Genomic DNA, 21,526 nt, shown 5'->3' on the forward strand with positions numbered 1-21,526 from the left:
GGGTGGTACATACTGCATGGTTTAAAATATATACCATCATACATATTTGTAGCGGATTGTTGCCAAGTAGTTTTAATCTTAACTTAACAGCATGGATTTCCGCAAAGTAACGCCTGATACAATTAACTACCGGTATTGTGACGAATCCTTAACTTCCATGGAAATTTTAGAATTCGAATAATATTTACAAAAACATTGACTTATCAATGTTTAAATACAATCATTGGTGTGGTGATTTGGTAAAATTAGAATTTGATATATTAATGTTGTTAAGAAACACAATATTGTGTCACAAACATGATTTACCCGCAAAGTAATGTATTTCGAGTGCATGCATGTAATTTTATGTGCATATGTCGCATACTTTGACGCCCCTCCAGCCCAGATGGCTTAACAGACTTCAGCAATAGAGGTGTCATTGGACTACTCTGAATTGTGGGATTTGCCTGACATAGGCTTTTGGTTGACATAGGTTGGTTTATTATTTTATTTTTATAATAACTCCGTAATAAATTCCAAATAAGACGCCTGCGGGCAACAGGGGGCGGCAAAACTGTATATATGTAAGATTTTTTGCCCAACTAACCAACCCTAAACGCGTGTCACGCCACGGATATATCGTTCGACCATATATACAATAAATTGACACATTCCATATTTTATAACCTAAATGAAACGTGACTCATATAATGTATGCGTATTGGTTTAGTGCCAAAAGGAAATAAGTATCGCCGTGACCGATTTATTAATAAACTGATAAATTCCGATTTAAATTTTCTTAAGACCAATTCCAAGACTGAAGACCAAAACTGTTATATGTCCTGTAATTACAAAATTAAATTAATAATGAATTGGACCCTGTCTTTCTTACCTGAGCTTAACCATATGCGTTGCTGCCTATTGAGGCGTAATTTGGAATGCCTCGTGTAAGTGTCCTTTGTGTATTCAGCAAATCAAAACACAGTAGTCTTGTTAGACCATGTTCATTTTGATATTACTGATAGTGTCAGACATTTCTCTATATATTTTGAAAGGCTTGCCCGCAGCCGTGTTACATTACAGTAGATATAAATACGGTAAAACATTGTATAGGAGAGTAATATTTTACCTGACCCGGCACGTGTCTGACACGCTCTACGTCTGTACATGAAAGGAACCTTGATAAGGCAGAAATAGGTATGGTATTTATATCACCCAAAACGAATTAAGAGGGCTCTACCCACAGAAATGGGTTTTAATTACCTCCACTTAGCCCATGACCGCTCTTTACGTTCCACAAATAGCCTTGTCCTCAGCACTCCTATGCACTCTTCCTCTTTCTACAAAAAATCCTTTACTGTTGTTGCTGTCCGTCTCTGGAATTCTCTCCCTAAATCTATCCGTCTATCCAGCTCCTTGCATATTTTTAAGAACCAAGTGAAGGCTCATTATTTGCAGCTTTGACTTGGTTTCCTTCTTCCTCTTATCCCTTCTTCCTCACAATATATTTCCTTCTTACGTTTCCCTTTGTACCTCTATTACGCCATTTACATGTATTTATGTATATACTTTCTTTATGTATGTGTACACCCTACCTTTTCACGATCTCATATATCTTTAACTCCATCCCAAAGGTTGTCTGGAAGAAATCGCTTCTAAGCGATAAGACCGCCTATTTGTGTACTGTCTCATGTATTGTTTTATATGTTGCTTATATTTGGTGTACAAATAAAGAATTTGTTGTTGTTGTTGTTGTTGTTGAAATGTTTTACCATTTTCAAACTATCGTATTGATTGAAAGTATTTCACAGTTGGTAGTAACAATGTGGTGAAACTACTTCGACGATACAATGCGATATAGATATGAGTAGTATTGTGTACTAAATAAATTGGAAACAAGGCAAGGAAACAATGATGGCGGTCGTGGGCGGTGAGGGCATTGACTACTTAGTGGTGAAACATGTGTACAAATCAATAGGTCGGGGTTCAATGGCATTATTATTTAAGTGCATTGGCTTTTTGCTAGGCATCCGACTGGTAATAATATCGAAGTAGTTAACTATCGTGGTAAGTGGCTACTGCCGCCTATGGACATCTGTAATCAACCAAATACGAGATTAGAGTCCTGTCTCACAGACGCGTTGGTAACCCCGAGGACTTAGTTGGAACGTCTCGGATAAATACATCTTCCTTACCACACCCTTCAAGGTGGAACACAGCATTGGTAACACTGGTGTTATTAGGCAGAAATAGGTGTGGCAGTGGTGCGTCCGGAATCGAACCGTAAATGGTTCCACCACCCTCAATGATTTTTCATGCTTGTTGGAGTAATTAAATATGTAGTTTTCTTTACTCATGTATCTGCCCAACTTCCTTGCCCTTTATTAGGGTAAAGATTGTCTTTAAGCGCCCACTTTGTCCACGATTTTTTTTCCATGCTGAAATCTAGGAGGATCTATTTCAGAATTAGATTCTTGTTATGGGAAAATCTTGAACTTTTTTGCCACCGCATTGGTTTTTTTCGACACTGCCAAAACGAATTGAATATATTCGATGAGCTAGAAAAAATATAGGTACTCAAGCGAGTTTCCTACTTCAGGTACTTTCAATTGATTACAGTTGTTATAACAACCTGCTATCAGCCTTGACGTAGGCTTTCGTGCCATAGATAACCTGAGTCAGGTGGTTTGACATGCAACGGATATTAATTCGTGGTGGAACAGTGTGGTGGGATACATCCTATGAAACAGTACCTTTAATATGAGTTTTTACGTTTTGACAAAATTGACTGTTTTGGTATTTGTTTACGTATTTGCCCATACATTTCCAATCAGCGCCCCTTACGGATTCTATCAGAACTGATTGGAAATATATGGGAGATACGTAAACAAAAACCAAATCAGTCATTTTTGTAAAACGTAAAAAATCATACTAAGGGTACAGATCTCAGCGCATATGTAACAATAGAAATCTCGTATGTTGATACATCTGTTAAACAATATTAATTGTTAAGTATTTATACATTTCATGGGAAGTAGAGACAATGACTTCCTGTATTTACATTATGTAACACTTTGTATTGTTTCATCGCCTTCGCGATGTGTATAATTAAATAATAATATAATATTATGTTTATTAAATAATTATTGCATATTACATCAAATATGCAATATGTATAGATAACGGTTACTCGGTATATTTTGTTGAAATTCTTGTTTCTTAGTGCGATTGTAAAAGTGTCGTATTACGTTTCATAGCAGATTTAAGTAGCAAACGACCAGGCAGTACTTTTGTCAAGTGGTCAATGTTGCTTATATGTTGCGTGGTAACGTGGTTAAGTTTTATGCCATTTTGGATAGCTAGTGAAACAGGGCTATTATTTTAATCATTTGTACAATACATTCCATATATCTTTTTTATCCAAATTCACTCTGAAGTGGAAATAATAAGGGTGTTTTTATTGAACTCTAGCAAATTGACCTCCATAACGTAAAGTTTAAGGGTACTACTACAGCGTATTGTCATTTTAAGGAAGTGTTGCGATGTTAGGTATAAGATTATGCACAAAAATAGGATCAAAATAGGGCATTCACTTAGGAGCATTTTATTTTTTGCCTGAAATCGGTACTTAGAAATAAAAACACAAAAACTTGAATATCTCAAAAACAAATCACTATCGGCTAGGGTACTTAATGACAAAACCTATTGCACATGAGCTCTACTTTTACCCCTCCAAGGGAATGTATCGAATTATCAGTATCCCTGTATATACATATTTCTTATGTGCGTGTGTATGTCACTGAACTCCTCCTAAACGACTGTACTGATTTTGATGAAATTTTTTGTGTGTGTTCAAGGGGACTTGAGTATGGTTTAGATTCACAATTTAGTCTGTGGGAAAAGGTTTTTTTAATTAATTTTTAATTCGTAAGTAGTTGTTGATTTTGGAATGTTTCACATTGGATTCGACAGACTTCGCTACCATCGCAGTTTCAAATATTCTATCTATTTTTCAAACCCGTAAGTGATAACGGTTGTTCACCCTTAACATTTTTTTTATTTATTAACATTTTCAACATTTTTAACAAACGCTATTCACTGATTGTACGAGTGGCTAAACATTATTTATCAATGAGTGACAAGATAGTTAAACGATTGTACAACTATTGACATTTATTGTTGTTGTTGTTTGTTGTACTGTTTCTGTACTTGTTTGCTTCTGTTTTCTAACAGTATTTGTTATTCATCTGAGTTTTAGTCGTGAAGTCGTTGGCGTAGTGAGTATCGTGAAGGAAATGATAAGGTAGTAGAAATATAAGGCGTTTAAACAATGCCTTTTCCTATCACGCGTATAGTATGAGCATCGTATAGACGTGCGTGACATATGCGTGTAATTTATTTATACAGGCGGGTCGGCTGGTCGCATACCGTCGTGAACATCAGATGGTGCGGGAGGAGCGAAAACTACTCCCCCAGAGCCCGATCATGGCATCGCGTTTGAAAGACTCCAGTTGTGTTCCGTGGTAGATCCCGAACATCTCCACCAAGCGCTGAGGACGCCCACCGGGGGGTTTTAGTGCGGTAAAAATCCCACATAGCCCGCGTCGCTCCCACGTCGTCGGGTACCTTTTGAAGGTCTCTCCCTCGTAAAGGAAAAAAGGGGCCCGCTGTGTAACTACCGTTTCTGTTCTTTTCTATTTGAAATAGGTTACAGACGTTCAAAAGTATTAGTAGACTTCCAGGAAAAGTTTTCATTTTCCTTGTATAAATGTATTAATTAGAAAATATTAGGTTTAATTTTAATATATCTATTGCATGTAGTAGAAAAGTAAATTGAATCGCAGGCGAACGCTAGTTCACGTATTGAGTTTATTAGAACTCTCAAAATCTAGATTGTTAGTGCACTTAATATATCATTTTAGGTCACGAGCACAATACTATCTGATAACGGTTGGAACATTTAGAAATCACGAAGATCTTATATATAAATAAAGATTTGCATTAAATATATTATTGCAATAATTGTATCTACTGTAATTAGGCATTTTCACAGTATTTTTTTAGAAAGAGGCAATATTTTTGTAATTTTTGGGATATTTTTGAAATTATTACGCGTGTGAAGGCTTTTGTGGTGACCATATCGCGACATGCAGAAGGTCCCAGGTTCGATATGATTATAAATAAAGACACGAGGCATTCCAACTTAGCCTTCAAGGGTAGCCACCCATTAAATATCGCGTACTCGTAGACCTGCAAATCTAACTGGGGTTGATTACACGATCATAGGAGCAGTGGTCACTTACCATCAGATGGACTACATACTCATTAACTTCAATAATTTGTAAGTGCATACATACAACAGTCTTATTATTAAATAAATAAGTAAGTGACATTGCTTCACAAAAAATCTTTGTTTTAAAATAAATATGGCGTTATCTTTCTAGTTCAAACTCCTTAGAACCTCAACGTTATCGCGTGCTATCGTGTGTTCAAATAGAAAAATACGTTTAAATGAAATTTGCAGAAAAACTATGTCGTCAACCCATTACTGTGAAACTGTTGTGCATGGTTTGCTCTCAGAGTGAGAGAAGTTTAGGATATAGTCTACCGCGCTGGCCAAGTGCAGATAGATAGATTTCACACACCCTTGGGAACTTCTTTTTTAGGACCATTAGTGTGTAACTGTTGTGCATGGTCTGCTCTCAGAGTGAGAGAAGTTTAGGATATAGTCTACCGCGCTGGCCAAGTGCAGATTGACAGATTTCACACACCCTTGAGAACTTCTTTTTTAGGACTCTTAGCCTGGTAGAAGTTACTTTGCGATATTTTCCTTCAGCGTTAGAGCACGTGATAATTAATGTATAAAACGTAACTTCGAAAAATGCTGATGATGGCGCCCATGATGTCGTCAACTTTTCCGAGGCGTTCCAGCTTAGTCCTCAGGGGTAGCGGCGCATCTGTGGCCGACCTCAGGTAGCAATATCTAATCCTATCTGGGGTTGATTACAGATGTCCATGGGCGGCAGTAGCCACTTACCATCAGGTGGACTGCATGCTCGTCTGCTACTCTTATATTATAAAAAAAAAGCTTACGTATGATGCGATCATCTTAATCCTGAGCAGTAGCAATGCACCTGTGGTCGGCTTTAGGTAGAACCCTCGTTCTATATAGACTCGATTACACGTTCTTAGGCGGCAGGTACCACATCAGGTGGACTGAAAGCCCGTTTGTTAATCCAAAAAAAAAAGTTAAGAATTAAAAAAAAATCCCTCTCCCTCTCCCCTCTTATCTAACTGCGAATGCTTTTCGAGCGTATGTATGTCTCATTCTTTGGAAAGCCCTGCAGCCCAAACGGCTTGACGGATTTGAACATAGGAAGTGTCGTTGGGTTCGTCTAAATTGTGGGAGTAACATAACATAAGCTACATTTTTAAGCAGTCGGTATTTTTAAGCGGGACGACCCGCGTGGCGGGGCGTTCACCATACCTGTCTGACCCGCAAAGGGTTCCCGGATCGATCCCCGGCGAGACAGATATCTGAATGATGATTTTAGATATCTGTTCTGGGTCTGGGTGTTTGTGTATTCGTCTTTGTGTGTGTCCATGGCACCCACGATACAGGGAATCCTAGTGTGGAGTAATAACACTCCACACTGATATTGTCTTAGCAGTCTTTTTAGGCTTTTTCGTTTTCATCACATTTCTTTTTACAGTAACTAGCTGACCCGGCAAACGTTGTGTTGCCATATAAATAAAAAAATGTTAATGGTGAACAACCCTTATCACTTAGGGGTATGAAAAATAGATAGTAGCCGATTCTCAGAGCTACTGAATATGCATATAAAATTTGATGAAAATCGGTAAAGTCGTTTCGGGAGTACGGTAACTAACATTGTGACACGAATTTTATATATGTATATGATTTGATAAAATCGCAATGTTTATGAGTTTTCTGACGCGTGATAACGAGATAATTGTTCGTTTTAATTCCTGTGCGCCAAAAATTCGCGTTTTCCGCTTCCACCATATATTTGCATAGATGTGATAGCGCTCGCTTCCAAGACCTTGAAATTTAAATTCGCAAAGATAATAAGGTTTACTTTACGTCGAATTAGGACATTATTTTAACAAAGTTTTTAACAAAAGCCAACTATAACTTAATTAATATTATAACTGCGAAAATGAGTTTATTTGTTTGATTACTACGCTTTTAGTAACAAACCGATGGTTAATAAATTTTGTACACACGTTGTCAGGATTTCAGAAAACGGCATGGGGTGCGTTTTATCCCGAAAATGTACTGTTCCCGAGACTTCGGTTCCGGCAGACTTATGTCGGTTTAATAACAGCAATGTTCAGCGCCACTGTCTCGTTTGAAGGGTGTGGTAAGGACATTCCAGCTTAGTCCACAGGGTTAATGGTGCACCTGTGGCGTCCTCATCTAAATACATATAATTCGAAGGTGACTGACATAGTGATCTATCAACGCATAGCCCAAACCACTGGATGGATCGAGCTGAAATTTGGCATGCAGGTAGATGTTATGACGTAGGCATCCGCTAAGAAAGGATTTTGATCAATTCTACCCCCAAGGGGATAAAATAGGGGATGAAAATATTACTTCGTAACGCGAGCGAAGCCGCGGGCAAAAGCTCGTGTAAGTATAACTATATAAGTAGTATAATAAAATCGTATCTGGGCTTAATTCCAGATGTCCATGGGCGGCAGTACTTACCATCGGGTACCCTGCATGCTCTTCTGTTGCTAAATATAAAAAGAGATGTTATTTTGACATTCCAAACACTTCAATTCGACCTCGTACATACGATGTAGTTAGGTAGTGTGCGATTTCCCAGACCGACATTGGCATTGACGCTTCCCGCCGAAAATAACACGCCGTTGCGAATTTCCATCAAACCAACATGGCTTCCACACAGGGCCGGATTTAGGCCAGAAAAATATTCAAATTTTGACAGGTTATAAGCATTCATTTTTCAAGCAATTTTTTTTGAACAATATTAAGTGTAGATAGAGTATATTATAGTGTAATAATTATATTTAAGTGTTTGGTTTTTCAAACTATGTTGAAATTGAAATAATTTTATTGGTTGGCAGTAAATTTTTGAATATAGGTAATCTGAATATAATTAAGGGCCTCAAATTGGTTCGTTCGTTCCCCAGAGTTTACACACCTCTAAATCCGGCCCTGTGATGAGTGTTCATTTTTATGAGTACTATGTATATTGCTTTTTTAAAGTATAGGAGTAGCAGACGAGCAGGCAGTCCACCTGATGGTAAGTGGCTACTGTGTGCCCATGGACATCTGTAATCGACCCCAGATAGGATTAGGTATTCCTAATTGAGATTGGCCACAGATGCGCCGCTACCCCCGAGGACTAAGCTAGAACGCCTCGGAAAATTTGGTCTCCCTTACCACACACTTCAAATCAGATTAACCAGAATTTCAAAGATACAGTATATTCAACATTTACATACAATAATCAACATTTTCAATGGTGGTAGAACCCTCTGTGGTTCGACTTCGGTGCCTCCACCGCTACACCTATTTCTGCCTAATAACAGCAGTGTTAAACGCTGTTGTGTTCTGGTTTGAAGGGTGAGGCATAGGATACAAACTTTCCGAGGCGTTCCAGCTTAGTCCTCAAAAGTAACGGCGCACCTGTGGCCCACCTCGGGTAGGAATCTAATTCTATCAGGAGTGAAGTAAGTTATCAATAATTGAATTAGTCATTTAGTTAGTCAGTCAGTCAGTCAGACACCTTGCTGTTTTATATATAAACAAATATGTTTTTTTATATTCTCCGTTTAATATCCTTTCATTTGATACCCTACTCGATAGGCTCGATTAACTTTTTAAAATGTGTTATTATTTCGCGCCAAAAATCCACCATTTTGAATTATTTTTCTTACACCTATCTAAGGAGACTCGAGTCATTGAGACGAATGTAATGACACCTTAACTGTTGAAATTCACCCAGCCGTTTGTTTGATCCGGCCAAATAAATAAAGACAAACATACAAGATACGCGCGAAAAACATAACCCTTCCTTGGCAGTCGGGTAACAAACAGCTATTATGTGATCTACACATGACTCAGTAGATGTGATTGTAACATCAATTTGAAGGTGGTAGAACCCTTTGTGGTTCGACTCCGGCGGCACCACCGCCACACCTATTCCTACCTAATAACAGCAGTGTTAGGCGCTGCTGTGTTCCGGTTTGAAGGATGTGGTAAGGGAGATAGACTTTTCCGAGGCGTTCCAGCTTAGTCCTCAGGGGTAGCGGCGCATCTGTGGCCGACCTCAGGTAGGAATATCTAATCCTATCTGGGGTTGATTACAGATGTCCATGGGCGGCAGTAGCCACTTACCATCAGGTGGACTGCATGCTCGTCTGCTACTCTCATATTATAAAAAAAAAAAAAACATTATTACTGTATTACTTTCAAAGGAATGCACTTATTATTTAAATATTGTATTTTTATGTACTGAAGTGGCAAATTGTTATGGTTATGTGTTCAAATGCAAATTCATTTGTTATTTATTAAAATAAACAAAAACAAAGTAAACTTTTACAATTGTATACAAGTCTTTGAATACAAGTTGTTATTGCTTCGTTTTCTATAGTTACTTGAATGTGATAGGATTATGATTGTTCTGTATAAGTACATTCACACTTAACCACAACTCATTTTCATAGTTTTTATTTTAAATCATCATCAGCAACCCATTACTGTCCCACTGCTGGGCACGGATCCCCTCTCATAATGAGAAGGATTAGGCCATACCACCGCGCTAGCCAAGTGCGTATTGGTAGACTTCATATACCTTTGAGATCTTTTTTTATAAATCTCTCAGGTATGCAGGTTTCCTCACGATGTTTTCCTTCACCGTTTAACAAGTCATAATTAATTTCTAATACGCACATAACTTTGAAAAATCAGAGGTGCGTGCCTGGGATTTGAACCTCGGACCTCTCGATCGAGAGGCCGAGTTTCTTTACCACGTCCATACAAAGCGATACGCCTCCGACCCACGTCAGCGATACTGTTGACAATGATATAACTCAATGGCAAAACTAAGTGATTGGTGTATTTTGCTTAATTCTGCCATTATTTCGCGTTTTGTTATAGGTGATAATTAATTTCTAATGCGCATATAGGTTTGAAAAATCAAAGGTCACGGACCATCCGATTGTTATGCCAAATTTAATACCACAAAGCTATCGCTATTTGCATATATGCATAAAACAATTAAGAAGCGAAGTAGTTCGTTTTTAGAAAAAAGAGTGAAATATCGCCCGTTATTAATAATCAATCTAAGCAATGTTTTGTATATCTAAGATCGAGGTTTGACAATTACTAATAGACAAAAACTGACAAATTTCGCTCTTAGTAAAGAAAAACTTTGGATAGATAAGAAAGATTGATTTTTTATAACTACCTGAAACGCGAAATAATGACAGAACTAAATAATACACCAATCACTTAGTTTTGCCATCGCCATGAGTTATAGATTGAATATCAATAACAGGCTTATAACTAAGTAACCATATAGTGACGTCACAAGCGTGTACAACGTCCATACAAAGCGATACGCCTACAACACACGTCAACGATACTGTTGACAATGATATAACTCAATGGCAAAACTAAGTGATCGGTGTACTTTACTTAGTTTCGCCATTATATTGCAATTTCGCATTATTACAGTTCGAGCGGGGAGGTCCTTCCGCCTTACCTATTGTGAGCATGAAAAAGAATCAAATATTAAACCATAGATTCCTATATGGCATGGGTTCCCAACCTTTTCTTGCTCAGGGACCACTATATAGGTACAATAAAAATATCATCATCATCATCTCAATCATCAAACTGAACCTTTAACTTTTAATGAAAAACTCACTAGGAACATACATAAAAGGAAATAATAATATCATAGGATAAACTTTTGTAGTTTTGTATTAATGTAATTTCTGTAGGTAGATGGTGGAACCATCTTTACAAGTTCAGCTATCCTAGGACTAATATTGTTACTCCAAGGTACACGCAAATCATATCTTACTTTTAAACAGCTCACGGTACTTTTAATTTAAAATTGGTCGCGTTCCATACTTTTTCTTCCGCGGACCACTGATTGGCACTGCTATACAGCTAAGAATTTGACGAATGGAAAGCCTTAGATGAGTAAAATACATAGATTGATCACTCCTAACAAAAAAGTTCTGAGAATTAAAATTGTTGCGTAATACATGATGTTTGTAGAGGCAACAATATCAACAAAAAAACGTTTTAGAAACTTAAAAAAAAGAACGCAAAATATACCTACATTGGCTTCTAAATGTTCGGCAAAACTGTGACCACTTAAAAACTCATTTGTCATTACAAAAACACTTTTGGAGATTAGTTGACTAATCTCGTTGACTAATTGGAAGTTTGTGAATGTTGACACTAGCGTCACGTGAAACGTCGCAATGACCACGTGACACTTTGGTCATAATATCTAACACTTTTTTTTCGTGGGGAAACCCTAAATGGGCTGCAGGGCCAGCGGGGAGGATATGCCGGATTCCTACCGGCTAAAACCCCACGGTGTTCCTCTGGATGCCTTTTGTCGGGACTACAGGTACGCTAGTAGCACTCGTCCGCGGTCCTGACGACAAACTGTCTAACCCTAAGCAATAACGGTTAACCGCACGGGTAACATCTCATCATTTTATGACGGTTAAGTGCGTACAAATACAAGCGGTTGCATGACGTCAACCCATTACATTCCCACTGCTGGGCACGGGTCTCCTCTCAGAATAAGAAGGATTAGGCTAGTTCACCGCGCTGAACAAGTGCGTGTTAGTAGACGGCATAGATTAGTAAAGATACTTCGCCGCCTTGAAATTGAATGAAGCCACAAACAGCTTATTTTAGTAAGTTCTTTTTTTGAATTCTTGACAAATAAAAACATTTTTAGAGAAAATTTACGTATAAATAACTAATACTGTGTAATTTACGTAATAAATAAATAATTATTTCAAATATTTTAGGGACATTTTAGCACGGAGACGTGGTAAAACTTTTTTACGCAACTATTTAAATTTCCAAACTGGTTACATTTTCCTGTTAGGAGTGAGTAATCATTACTAATCTATGGTAGACGGTTTTATATTTAATTATACTGGAAAAGCGGTTAGTCGCGCCGTTAATTGTTAATTATTATTCGCCAGTGTGTAAGAAGGCGTAAGGTCTCCAACAGACTAGCTACTTTTAGTGTCAGTGATCGAAGATTTAGCTGCTTTTTGGAAGCCAAACGTAGCGATCAAATGCTTTATCCTGCACACGTTTGAGCACCGGTCGCAGCTACTTTTGGACGCTCGATGAATGCGAAGAAACACGATACAGCATTAATACTTATAATATATATAATTTGAAGGTGGTAGAACCCTCTGTGGTTCGACTCCGGCGGCACCACCGCCACACCTATTTCTACCTAATAACAGCAGTGTTAGGCGCTGCTGTGTTCCGGTTTAAAGGGTGGTGTAAGGGAGACAGACTTTTCCGAGGCGTTCCAGCTTAGTCCTCAGGGGTAGCGGCGCATCAGTTGTCAACCTTAGATAGGAATATCTAATCCTATCTGGGGTTGATTACAGATGTCCATGGGCGGCAGTAGCCACTTACGATCGGGTGGACTGCATGCTCGTCTGCTACTCCTATATTATAAAAAAAAAAACAGTTGCTAAAACGCTCGTTTTCCATGCCGCGGTCGAACGCAGCAAGTCGCCAGAACGTTTTGTAGCATAGACGCAATCGCCAAGTATGCTTTCAATGGTTTCAATTGATGAAACTTAAAAAATAATCTGAAAAAAAAAGTTTTCTTGATAAAACTGACTTCCTGGAAAAGTGGCCATCACGGTCCATTGATTTTGTATGCGGAAAACCACGTTGATCTAAACATACAAAAAATATCTGACTGTAAACTTAACCCAGAAGGAAAGGAGTCTTTTTGCTAATTAAAGTTTAATAAGTGAAACAATTGCAGTTCTATCTAAAAAAATATGACTGAGTTCTGGGTTTTAGTGGGTAAAAAACCGACATAACCCGTTTTTGCCCTCACGGCATTGGGTACTTTTTGAAGGTAGATTTTAAAGGTAGTGTAGTGTAGGTAGATCCCTTTGTGGTTCGACTCCGGCGGTACCACTACCACACCTATTTCTGCCTCATAACAGCAGTGTTAAGCACTGCTGTGTTCTGGTTTGAAGGGTGTGGTAACGGAGACATACTTCTCCGAGGTATTCCGGCTTAGTCTTAAGGGGTAGCGGCGCCTGTAGCCGACCTCAGGTACGAATTCAATCTTATCTGGGGTTGATTACAGATGTCCAATGGCGGCAGTAGCCACTTACTTGATAGATAGACTGCATGCTATTCGGCTACTCCTTTATTAGGTATATAAAAAAGATTCCCCCTTTGCTAGCAAAAAATAAGGACAAGAATGTGCAAAAATATTTGTGTGTGAATTCATTTTAATATAAAATATGTCTAAAAGTTTGTTCAAGTGAACTTAGTACGTATAGAGGTTACGCTTCGCCACGCTTTGCTGAATTTGAATGTAGGCCCCATGGCATGACATCATTTTAATATTTAACACAAAATTCAAATGAAGGATGTCTGTGAATTCAATAATTATGCCATTGTTTGCACCGTACAGAAAATTGTCTGTTTGAAAAATAATTTTGGAAAGAACTGAATTTGTAAACGGTTTTTAAAATGAGACGCAAACGGAATATTACAGTTTGGTTGGATCCATCTAATTGTTTTTAATTCTAAACGGAATCAAAAACATAAACATAATAAGAAATATTAGAATATTTTATTCGAAATCGATTTTTTATTGTCAAAAATCTACCACCAATCTACTCCATACAGAACTTACAGAGTTTCTTGCTGGAGCCGATCATAGGTGCGTTGCCTTTCCTGAGGTCTAAGATGGTCACCTTATATTTTTTTAGTTAATTGTATCTAAAATTGTATGTATATGTGAGCGTTAATGATGAAAGAAACTCCATGAAGACATTGATATCGACGGGCTTCTTCCTACTACTAAAAATCTGCTACTAGAAATATTCGACCTATCTTCGAAAATTCTTCAGTCTTTCTTCCAAATATTTGATCCCAAATTCAGAAAAGAAAGAAAACAAACTTTAACAAAACAAATTTCTTCCGTTTCAGCGCGCAGCAGTCCAAGGGAGCTTCTGGCAAGGCTTCGTGGCGTCCATCTCAGTGGTGATAGTCTCCGAACTCGGTGATAAGACTTTCTTCATCGCCGCCATAATGGCGATGAAGCACCCTCGAGTGATCGTGTTCGCCGGCGCCATTTCCGCCTTAGTCTTCATGACTATCCTCTCTGCTGCTTTCGGATGGGTGGCTACCGTTATACCCAGAGTGTATACGCATTATATCAGTGCGGCGCTGTTCGCTATATTCGGTCTAAAGATGCTCCGGGATGGGTGGAAGATGAACCCGAACGAAGGGCAAGAGGAACTGGAGGAGGTCCAGACTGAGTTGAAGCGGAGGGAAGATCAGGTTTGTATAATGTACCATATTTCCTACATAAAAAGTCACGCTTATATTTCTATATGAATAATCGAAAGCGTAGAAGAGTAGGGAAGTTTTCGTATCACCTAAAATATGGTATAACTGTAGTTCGACTGCGACATCACAACAGCAATAACTTGTGAATGAAAAATATTCTTTTCTAGAAGAGTAATTTTCTTGTGCAAGAAGAAGAATATTCAACTTTTCCCCGATTTCAAGAATTATTTATGATATTTTAGGTAGGTAGATACTTTAGTATATAGTTGAACCATTGAGTGAAAGAAAAAGATTGGGTGACAGACACCACTGGCCACTCAACATCAGCAGGAACTGTTTGCCATGCATACTTCTACTAATAAATATTCGTATGATATCAGTGTAATATTTTACTTCAAAGGAAATACGATAAAATAAACATGGAATTCATAAGTTCCCACTTTTTGAAGTTTGTTTAAAAATAATTCTAGTTTAATTAACATCTTGACGAAATTTGAAGTCAATTAAAAATAGTTTATGCTAGATAAACAACTTATAGGCATTGTAAAATTTTAAAACTTTCTTCATTTTGCTCACTAAATTTGAAGTTTTTATGTTTTTTTTTAAATTAAAAGTGTGGCATTGGAGACTTCCTCCTTTTTAAGGCTTGTCAAAATGAAGTCAGTTTAACTCATTTTAAATAAATAGAATTGCATTAGCATTTAATTGAACACATCATCCTTTTTGATGGTGCGAAATTTGAAGTCAATTAAAATTAGTTAATATTAAATTATTGCTATGTTGAAGGCTAAATCATTTAAATTTACTTTTAGACTCACGATGAGATATTACTTTCGAACAAACATCTTACGCAGATAATTACCACAGATAGGAGATTAAAAATAGAACGATTTAGATTAAACCTGATAGAAAATTATATGAATTAATGTTACAGAATTTCGTTTTATCGTTCAATCGCTTATCGATACACAGACTCGTAATCTTTTGTTTGAACAAAGCTTTAGTTTTTCGTGATAGATAAATTAGTTTTTTGCTGATTTGATTAATATAATTAATTGGATTTTAATTGAGAAACCGTTACGTATAAATACCTAATGCTCTTTTGTAATCTATATCTAATAATTTGATAAACTTGTTGTGTTACTAATTGATAATAGTGGATATAAGGAAATGAAAAAAAAAATGATTAATTTAATTGTGCATTAATATGTTGACTCACGCAAATCATACTGGCCTGACACTTTATTAGTTTTGGGTTCGATTCCCGTCTATGAGTCCCCATTACAAGAAATCTTAGTGAGGTATAGTCCGCGCCAAACTGCTTGTCCGCTCTGAAGTTGTTGTGAGTAGGTGTACTCATACAATTTGCTACGCGACGCGATTCGTTTCTATATTCAGAGCGGACTAGCAGCTTTACGCGGACTATACCAAGAGTAAAGAAAATCTTTCTAGGCGTTTTATTTAAATAGTTATGTATGTACTCTATTACATCCATTAAAATACAAATTTGTCAAATTTTGCGTTTATTTACTCTTTAATAAAATAAAATACGTAGGTAACACCGTAATATCATTTAGTTTTAGATAATTTTATATCAAGATTATATCAAGAAATGTTTGATAACATTTTAATTTGTGATATCTCTTCTAAAATTAATGAGATAAGTTTCCTAATTAAATAATAATAACTTCGCAATTAATTTTAAATTCTTGAAACTACTTACAAATGTTGAATTCCTTTAAATTTTATTTTTTCAGTTTAATAATAATTTTAGTGTTTTTTTTTTCGGATGGCATTGTAATTCTTTAGTTCGGTAGCAGTGTTGCCAATGTTGTAAAAGGTTTACTTTTTTTTTAAATAGCAACACTCGTTAATGTCAATTATTTTTTAAAGCAATATATAATCTGTGGGGGGTTTAAAATTGGAATGACGTTTGACGGTGTACAGGGCTCTCCCAAAGTGGAGCGGTCGAGGTCGCCCGAAGAGGCGTCATCAGTCCATACCGAGAGCCCGGGAGCCCCGAGCCCGGTGGCCGAGGCCCCCCAGACGCCAGAGGAGCCCCAGCCGGGCACCTCGACGCAAACAGAATCGTTGAGGGTGATCTTACGTCATTATGCCTGGCAGTACGAGTGACACATAGTTATTTTTTTCTTTTCGCTTCCCCTTTTTTGAGTTTTTGTGCATTTAAAAATCACCCTCCAGCTTTCGCCTAGAATGTTCGTATAGCAAAGGAATTCAGCATTTGCATTAGATCTGTATTAAAAGCGAGCTAGTTAAAATTCGACCATTAGTAACCTAACCTATGTAATTTGTATCTTGTGTATTTTAATCTAAACACTGCTGACTGAGCTTAGAATTTTTGTTTACTATATGACTTCTTAAGCATTTAGTCATCCTTTTTTGTAAAAGTCCGCAGAGTCTGGTAAGATAAAGTTATTAACTTCAGGACTAACCTATTTGTTTTTTTTATTTAATGTTCAATGGCGGGAAATAAATTGACAATTAATAAATGTCAAAGTGACAACTTAGCGACGGTTCAACGTAAAGCCGCGTCCACAAGCTTGGCGTTTGCCGCAAACGCCAAACCTCTACAAATGTTTGCCTTGAACGCTATGCTACGAGCGCTTACAAACCATCAAAGCGCCGAGTCAAATGTTGTATCCACACGTTTGAATTTGTGACGGCATGGCAAGCGTGCAGACGTGGCATAAGAATTGTCATAGAAATAATATTGTTAAAAATCCGTGCAGCCCAAATAGAACATTCCCATGTTAAATTTAAAAAGGTAATAGCAGCCAGTGTTCACATCGTACTAAAAGTATAACATCCTATTGTTTATGGAATTTGTCTTTGGTCGGATTTTAACGCGCTTCAAGATTCGTTTATATATTGTTATGCGCATCAACCGTAATTTGTTCCCACCGCATTATTTGTCATGCCATCGTATTCTTATCTGTAATCTAATGTTTATAGCATCCAACATTTTTCAGTAAATACAAAAGATAATTTTAGATATTTTTATTAAAGTTATTCGTATTTAAATATGTAGTTATAAAAGTTATTTAGTTAGTTAAATTTTCAATTATAAGTTAATCATGATTTTGTTTTATCTTTTATACACATTTTAATTATTACATTCAATTTTATTGCTCTGTCGATTATGTTATTTATCAAACTGTGGTATGGTCCATATAATTTTTATTATCTGTGTCAATGACGTATGTTTCGAGTGCGACACGTTCCAGGCGGCAATTTTTCCGGGGCAGCAAAATTTCAAAAACAAACAGCATTTTCGTATTACATAACTTGTATATATCTTACTTTCATCATCGTACAAAAACCTGTTGACATCTGTCTGTGTGAGAATTTTTGTGTCCTAAACACACAATAAAATGTGCGGGGCCCTTATGTCTAAGACATGTTATTTTTAGAATCGGCGATCAAATATTGAGTTGCTTTTCTAAAGCTAGACGCAGCGTTTGGAAGCTAAATGCAGCCACAAAACGGGAAAAACTCGATGCAGCCACTAAAACGCGCGCTTTTGATATCACAAATGCAGCAAGTCGCAAAAACGCAATGCAATCGTGCGAATCATCCCTCCTAAAGCGGGTTCACACGCCTGCCGCAGGGGCAATCTAGGGTGTAAAGGCGGGGATGACCCATAATTGCGATGTGTGTAGGCTAGCAGGGGCAATTTCCGAAATTGGCCCTGTCGCACGGTGGCCTTGGTCCGTTGATTGCCCCTGCCGCCATGATCTAAGCAAGTCTACATACTCTACATTGCACGGCAGACAAGTGTGCAGAGATACTCACGATATCGCCACGACCGCCATGCATCCTATATTGCCCCTGTGCCAGGTATGTGAGTAGCCCGCTTAAGCAGGGATGATTCGCGCGAATGCATTGAGAGTAGCCCAAAGTAGCTGGTCTGCTGGGGCCGTGAGTGTATAAAACTAATCTTTATTTTTTGCCTTGTAACTTAAGATATCACCACAAGACGTTTATCATTTGCTTTGCATGTAGATCACACTTTGTAAGTTTACATTTGTAAGTATATTGTAAAGACGTACTTATCCTTAAGACTCAAATATTTTTACAACTCACACGAAATATTTAATCGTTGATAATGTTTATAATTATGTAGTAATAAGATTTGTTTTAAAATACTATGTTTATACGTTAAGGGACTAAAGTAGATGTGTTACTTTTAACATCGGCGATCGACGATTTGAAGCGTTTTAGAAGCGTGATGCAGCGATTGAACGCTACTTTCTGCGCGCGTTTGAACGTCCGTCGCAGCTACTTTGGACGCTCGATGCAGCAACTTAACGCGTAAATGACAATGTCGCATTATTGTATTCGTCAAAACGTGCTTTTTTGATACCGCAACCGAATGCAGAAAGCCGCCAAAATAAAAAAAAAATCAAATTAAAAAAAATATTTATTGCGGTCTAGAAAATGGGTTATATTTAACAGACGAAGATTGGAGCCATGCTTTTAGCGTTTTATTGATTGTGTTATAAAATGTAATGCAACTAAACGCCAAAACGCACATCAAATTCATTTGTTTTATTTGACAGAACGCAGTTAATCCTGCTGACTGTAAAAGTTGTGCTTCAAAAGTCAGTTATTTAATTTCCATTTAAAAGTATGATTCGCCAATGCTAAAAGTATCATGTCTACAACGACTATAGAAGTACAAATTTTCAGTCTCACTTTAACGTCTACATTTCTTAAGTACTAGTAGTATATACTTAACTCTAAAGTACGCACTTAAAATATAAAATACATAATTATCTTACATTTAATATCTCTGGTATTATCACTGGAATTGTGTCAATTTCGTCACTTATATATTTGTCGTAAAACCCCGTCATAAGATAATCACGTAAGTCATAATTTACGACTCCTAATATGTAGATTGTAGGTGTGATATTTTTATTGCAAAGTCGATATATTTCTGGCTTCAAGTGTAATATAATCGGTGAATAATAAACTCTGCATATGATGTCAATAAACTGTTTTATGTGTGTATATTATAATTATTATATTGGCCAATTAATTTTAAATAACCTAGCATGAGCTTATACTTAAATTCACCATATTAATATTTTGTCTACTGAGTATTAGTTGTGAAATCTATAATAATCTTAATCGGAATAAAAAACATTAAAATTTGATTAAAAAATCAACCTCCTATATCTAACCTATCCCAGGTTAGATTAGAACAACCTGATACCAGATTAGAGTTTTATTAGTATTATTATTTTTATATGTACCTGAGACTAATTATTTATTTATGAATGATCTCAATAATTGAATCATAATGAATTTATGTCTTGCTATAATTAAAGACGATTAAAATATAATAACAATATTTTATGATATTTCTATAAGTTATCTTATATCACTTAAGTAGTTAGAGTATGATTAAGTAAACGTAGACTATATTTAAATCGTATATTATAAAACAAAAATTACAATATCAACAGATTCTTAGAAACTCACTAAATATTCTCCTCATCAACAGGAAGAGAAAGAAGAGACGCTAGACATGCTAGAGCAGGGTCAAGCTGAGAACAGAAGGAAGAAGCGTAACGCGATCATCAAGGTGCTTCTCCAGGCGGCATCGTTGACGTTCCTCGCAGAGTGGGGGGATAGGTCCCAGCTGGCCACGGTGGTGCTGGCTACCAGGGAGAATGCTGTTGGTGTGGTGGTCGGAGGGTCGTTGGGACACGCCCTCTGTACCGGCCTGGCTGTTATCGGCGGCAGGATGGTCGCCCAGAAGATTAGCGTTAGGACTGGTGAGTTACTACCTTTTTCTATGTCTCGGTAACTGAGTAATTCGTGAGGCAACTGGGAGGAGATTATCGCAGAGTGGGGGGATGGCTCCCAGCTGACCACGGTGGTGCTGGCTACGCGGGAGGACACTGGGAGTGGTGGTCGGGGAGTCTTTAGGGCAAGCCCTCTGTACAGGCCTGACTGTTATCAGTGGCAGGATGGTCGCGGAGAAGATTAGCGTTAAGACTGGTGATTTTACTACCTTTCTGATCTCCCCGATGGCTTAGTCCTCAGCGGTAGCAACGCATCTTGCGCCGACATCAGGTAGGACTAATCCAGGATTACAGATGTCCTTGGGCAGCTGTAGCCTTGCCACCAGGTGGACTGCATGTTACTCCTTTTAAAATATAAATTAATACAGTTTACCAAAAGATCTTTCATGGTATTCATCATCTTTCATGGTATCTGTCATGGTTCTTCCATAAGAATTGATAAGACATATTTTTAAATTGACACTACTCGTAATTTTTTTTTTCTTTGTTTACAGTTACGATAATCGGTGGTATAGTGTTCCTGTTCTTCGCAATAAGTGCCCTAATCATTGGCCCTGGAGAATAAGGGCTTACGGACACACGTGGAGCTGTAGTGCTATCTCAGTTAAGACATTGACACAACGTGGACAGTGGATGAGTGTTGTAAATAAACGGTTAGGATTGAGTCGGGCTCGCGTTTTTGTCCCGTTTACAGTAAAATACATTGAAATGCAAGAGTTTCGGAAATTAGTCAAAAGATGGCGCTATGAAAGTTCTGAAACGCGCTATTGAAGTTTTTTTAATATGTTGCATATATACAAGGTCCAAAATGATTAGAATTGATTGTGTCACGTTGCGACTTTGGCAAAGGATCTCCTCCACCAGGCCTTGTGATCATTGTTGATCAGCTAAGGATGAACAATATATAGAAAGTATTAATACGAGTATATAAAAAAATTACAATATCGACTCTAAGTATGTAAGTAAATTTTATAGATCAACACTGCCGATACGATTATATATAACGTGAAAAGAAACTGTGCTATGTTTTAACTTCGGAATTTGTATATACTCAAAATGTGTAGAAAACTTCGATAGCGTGATTCAGAGTACTTGTGCTGCCATCCCTTGGCAA

At 37.4% G+C, this 21,526-nt stretch overlaps 1 protein-coding gene across 3 annotated transcripts in view; it reads left to right on the forward strand.

Moving 5' to 3' along the window:
- The window catches only part of LOC140756442 (putative divalent cation/proton antiporter TMEM165), a 55,439-nt gene extending 34,155 nt beyond the window's left edge, over positions 1-21,284 (forward strand). For all 3 annotated transcript variants that reach the window (XM_073091950.1, XM_073091951.1, XM_073091949.1), the window contains 3 exons: positions 14,216-14,569; positions 20,109-20,382; positions 20,907-21,284. In XM_073091950.1, coding sequence (XP_072948051.1) covers positions 14,216-14,569; positions 20,109-20,382; positions 20,907-20,977 — 699 coding nt within the window. In that variant the 3' untranslated portion in view covers positions 20,978-21,284. The remainder of the gene's footprint in view (positions 1-14,215; positions 14,570-20,108; positions 20,383-20,906) is intronic.
- Positions 21,285-21,526: the final 242 nt, after the last annotated feature.

The sequence above is a fragment of the Epargyreus clarus genome, unplaced genomic scaffold, assembly GCF_041222505.1.
Source record: "Epargyreus clarus isolate Ecla_fem2 unplaced genomic scaffold, WU_Ecla_fem_2.2 ptg000035l, whole genome shotgun sequence".
NCBI lineage: Eukaryota > Metazoa > Arthropoda > Insecta > Lepidoptera > Hesperiidae > Epargyreus > Epargyreus clarus.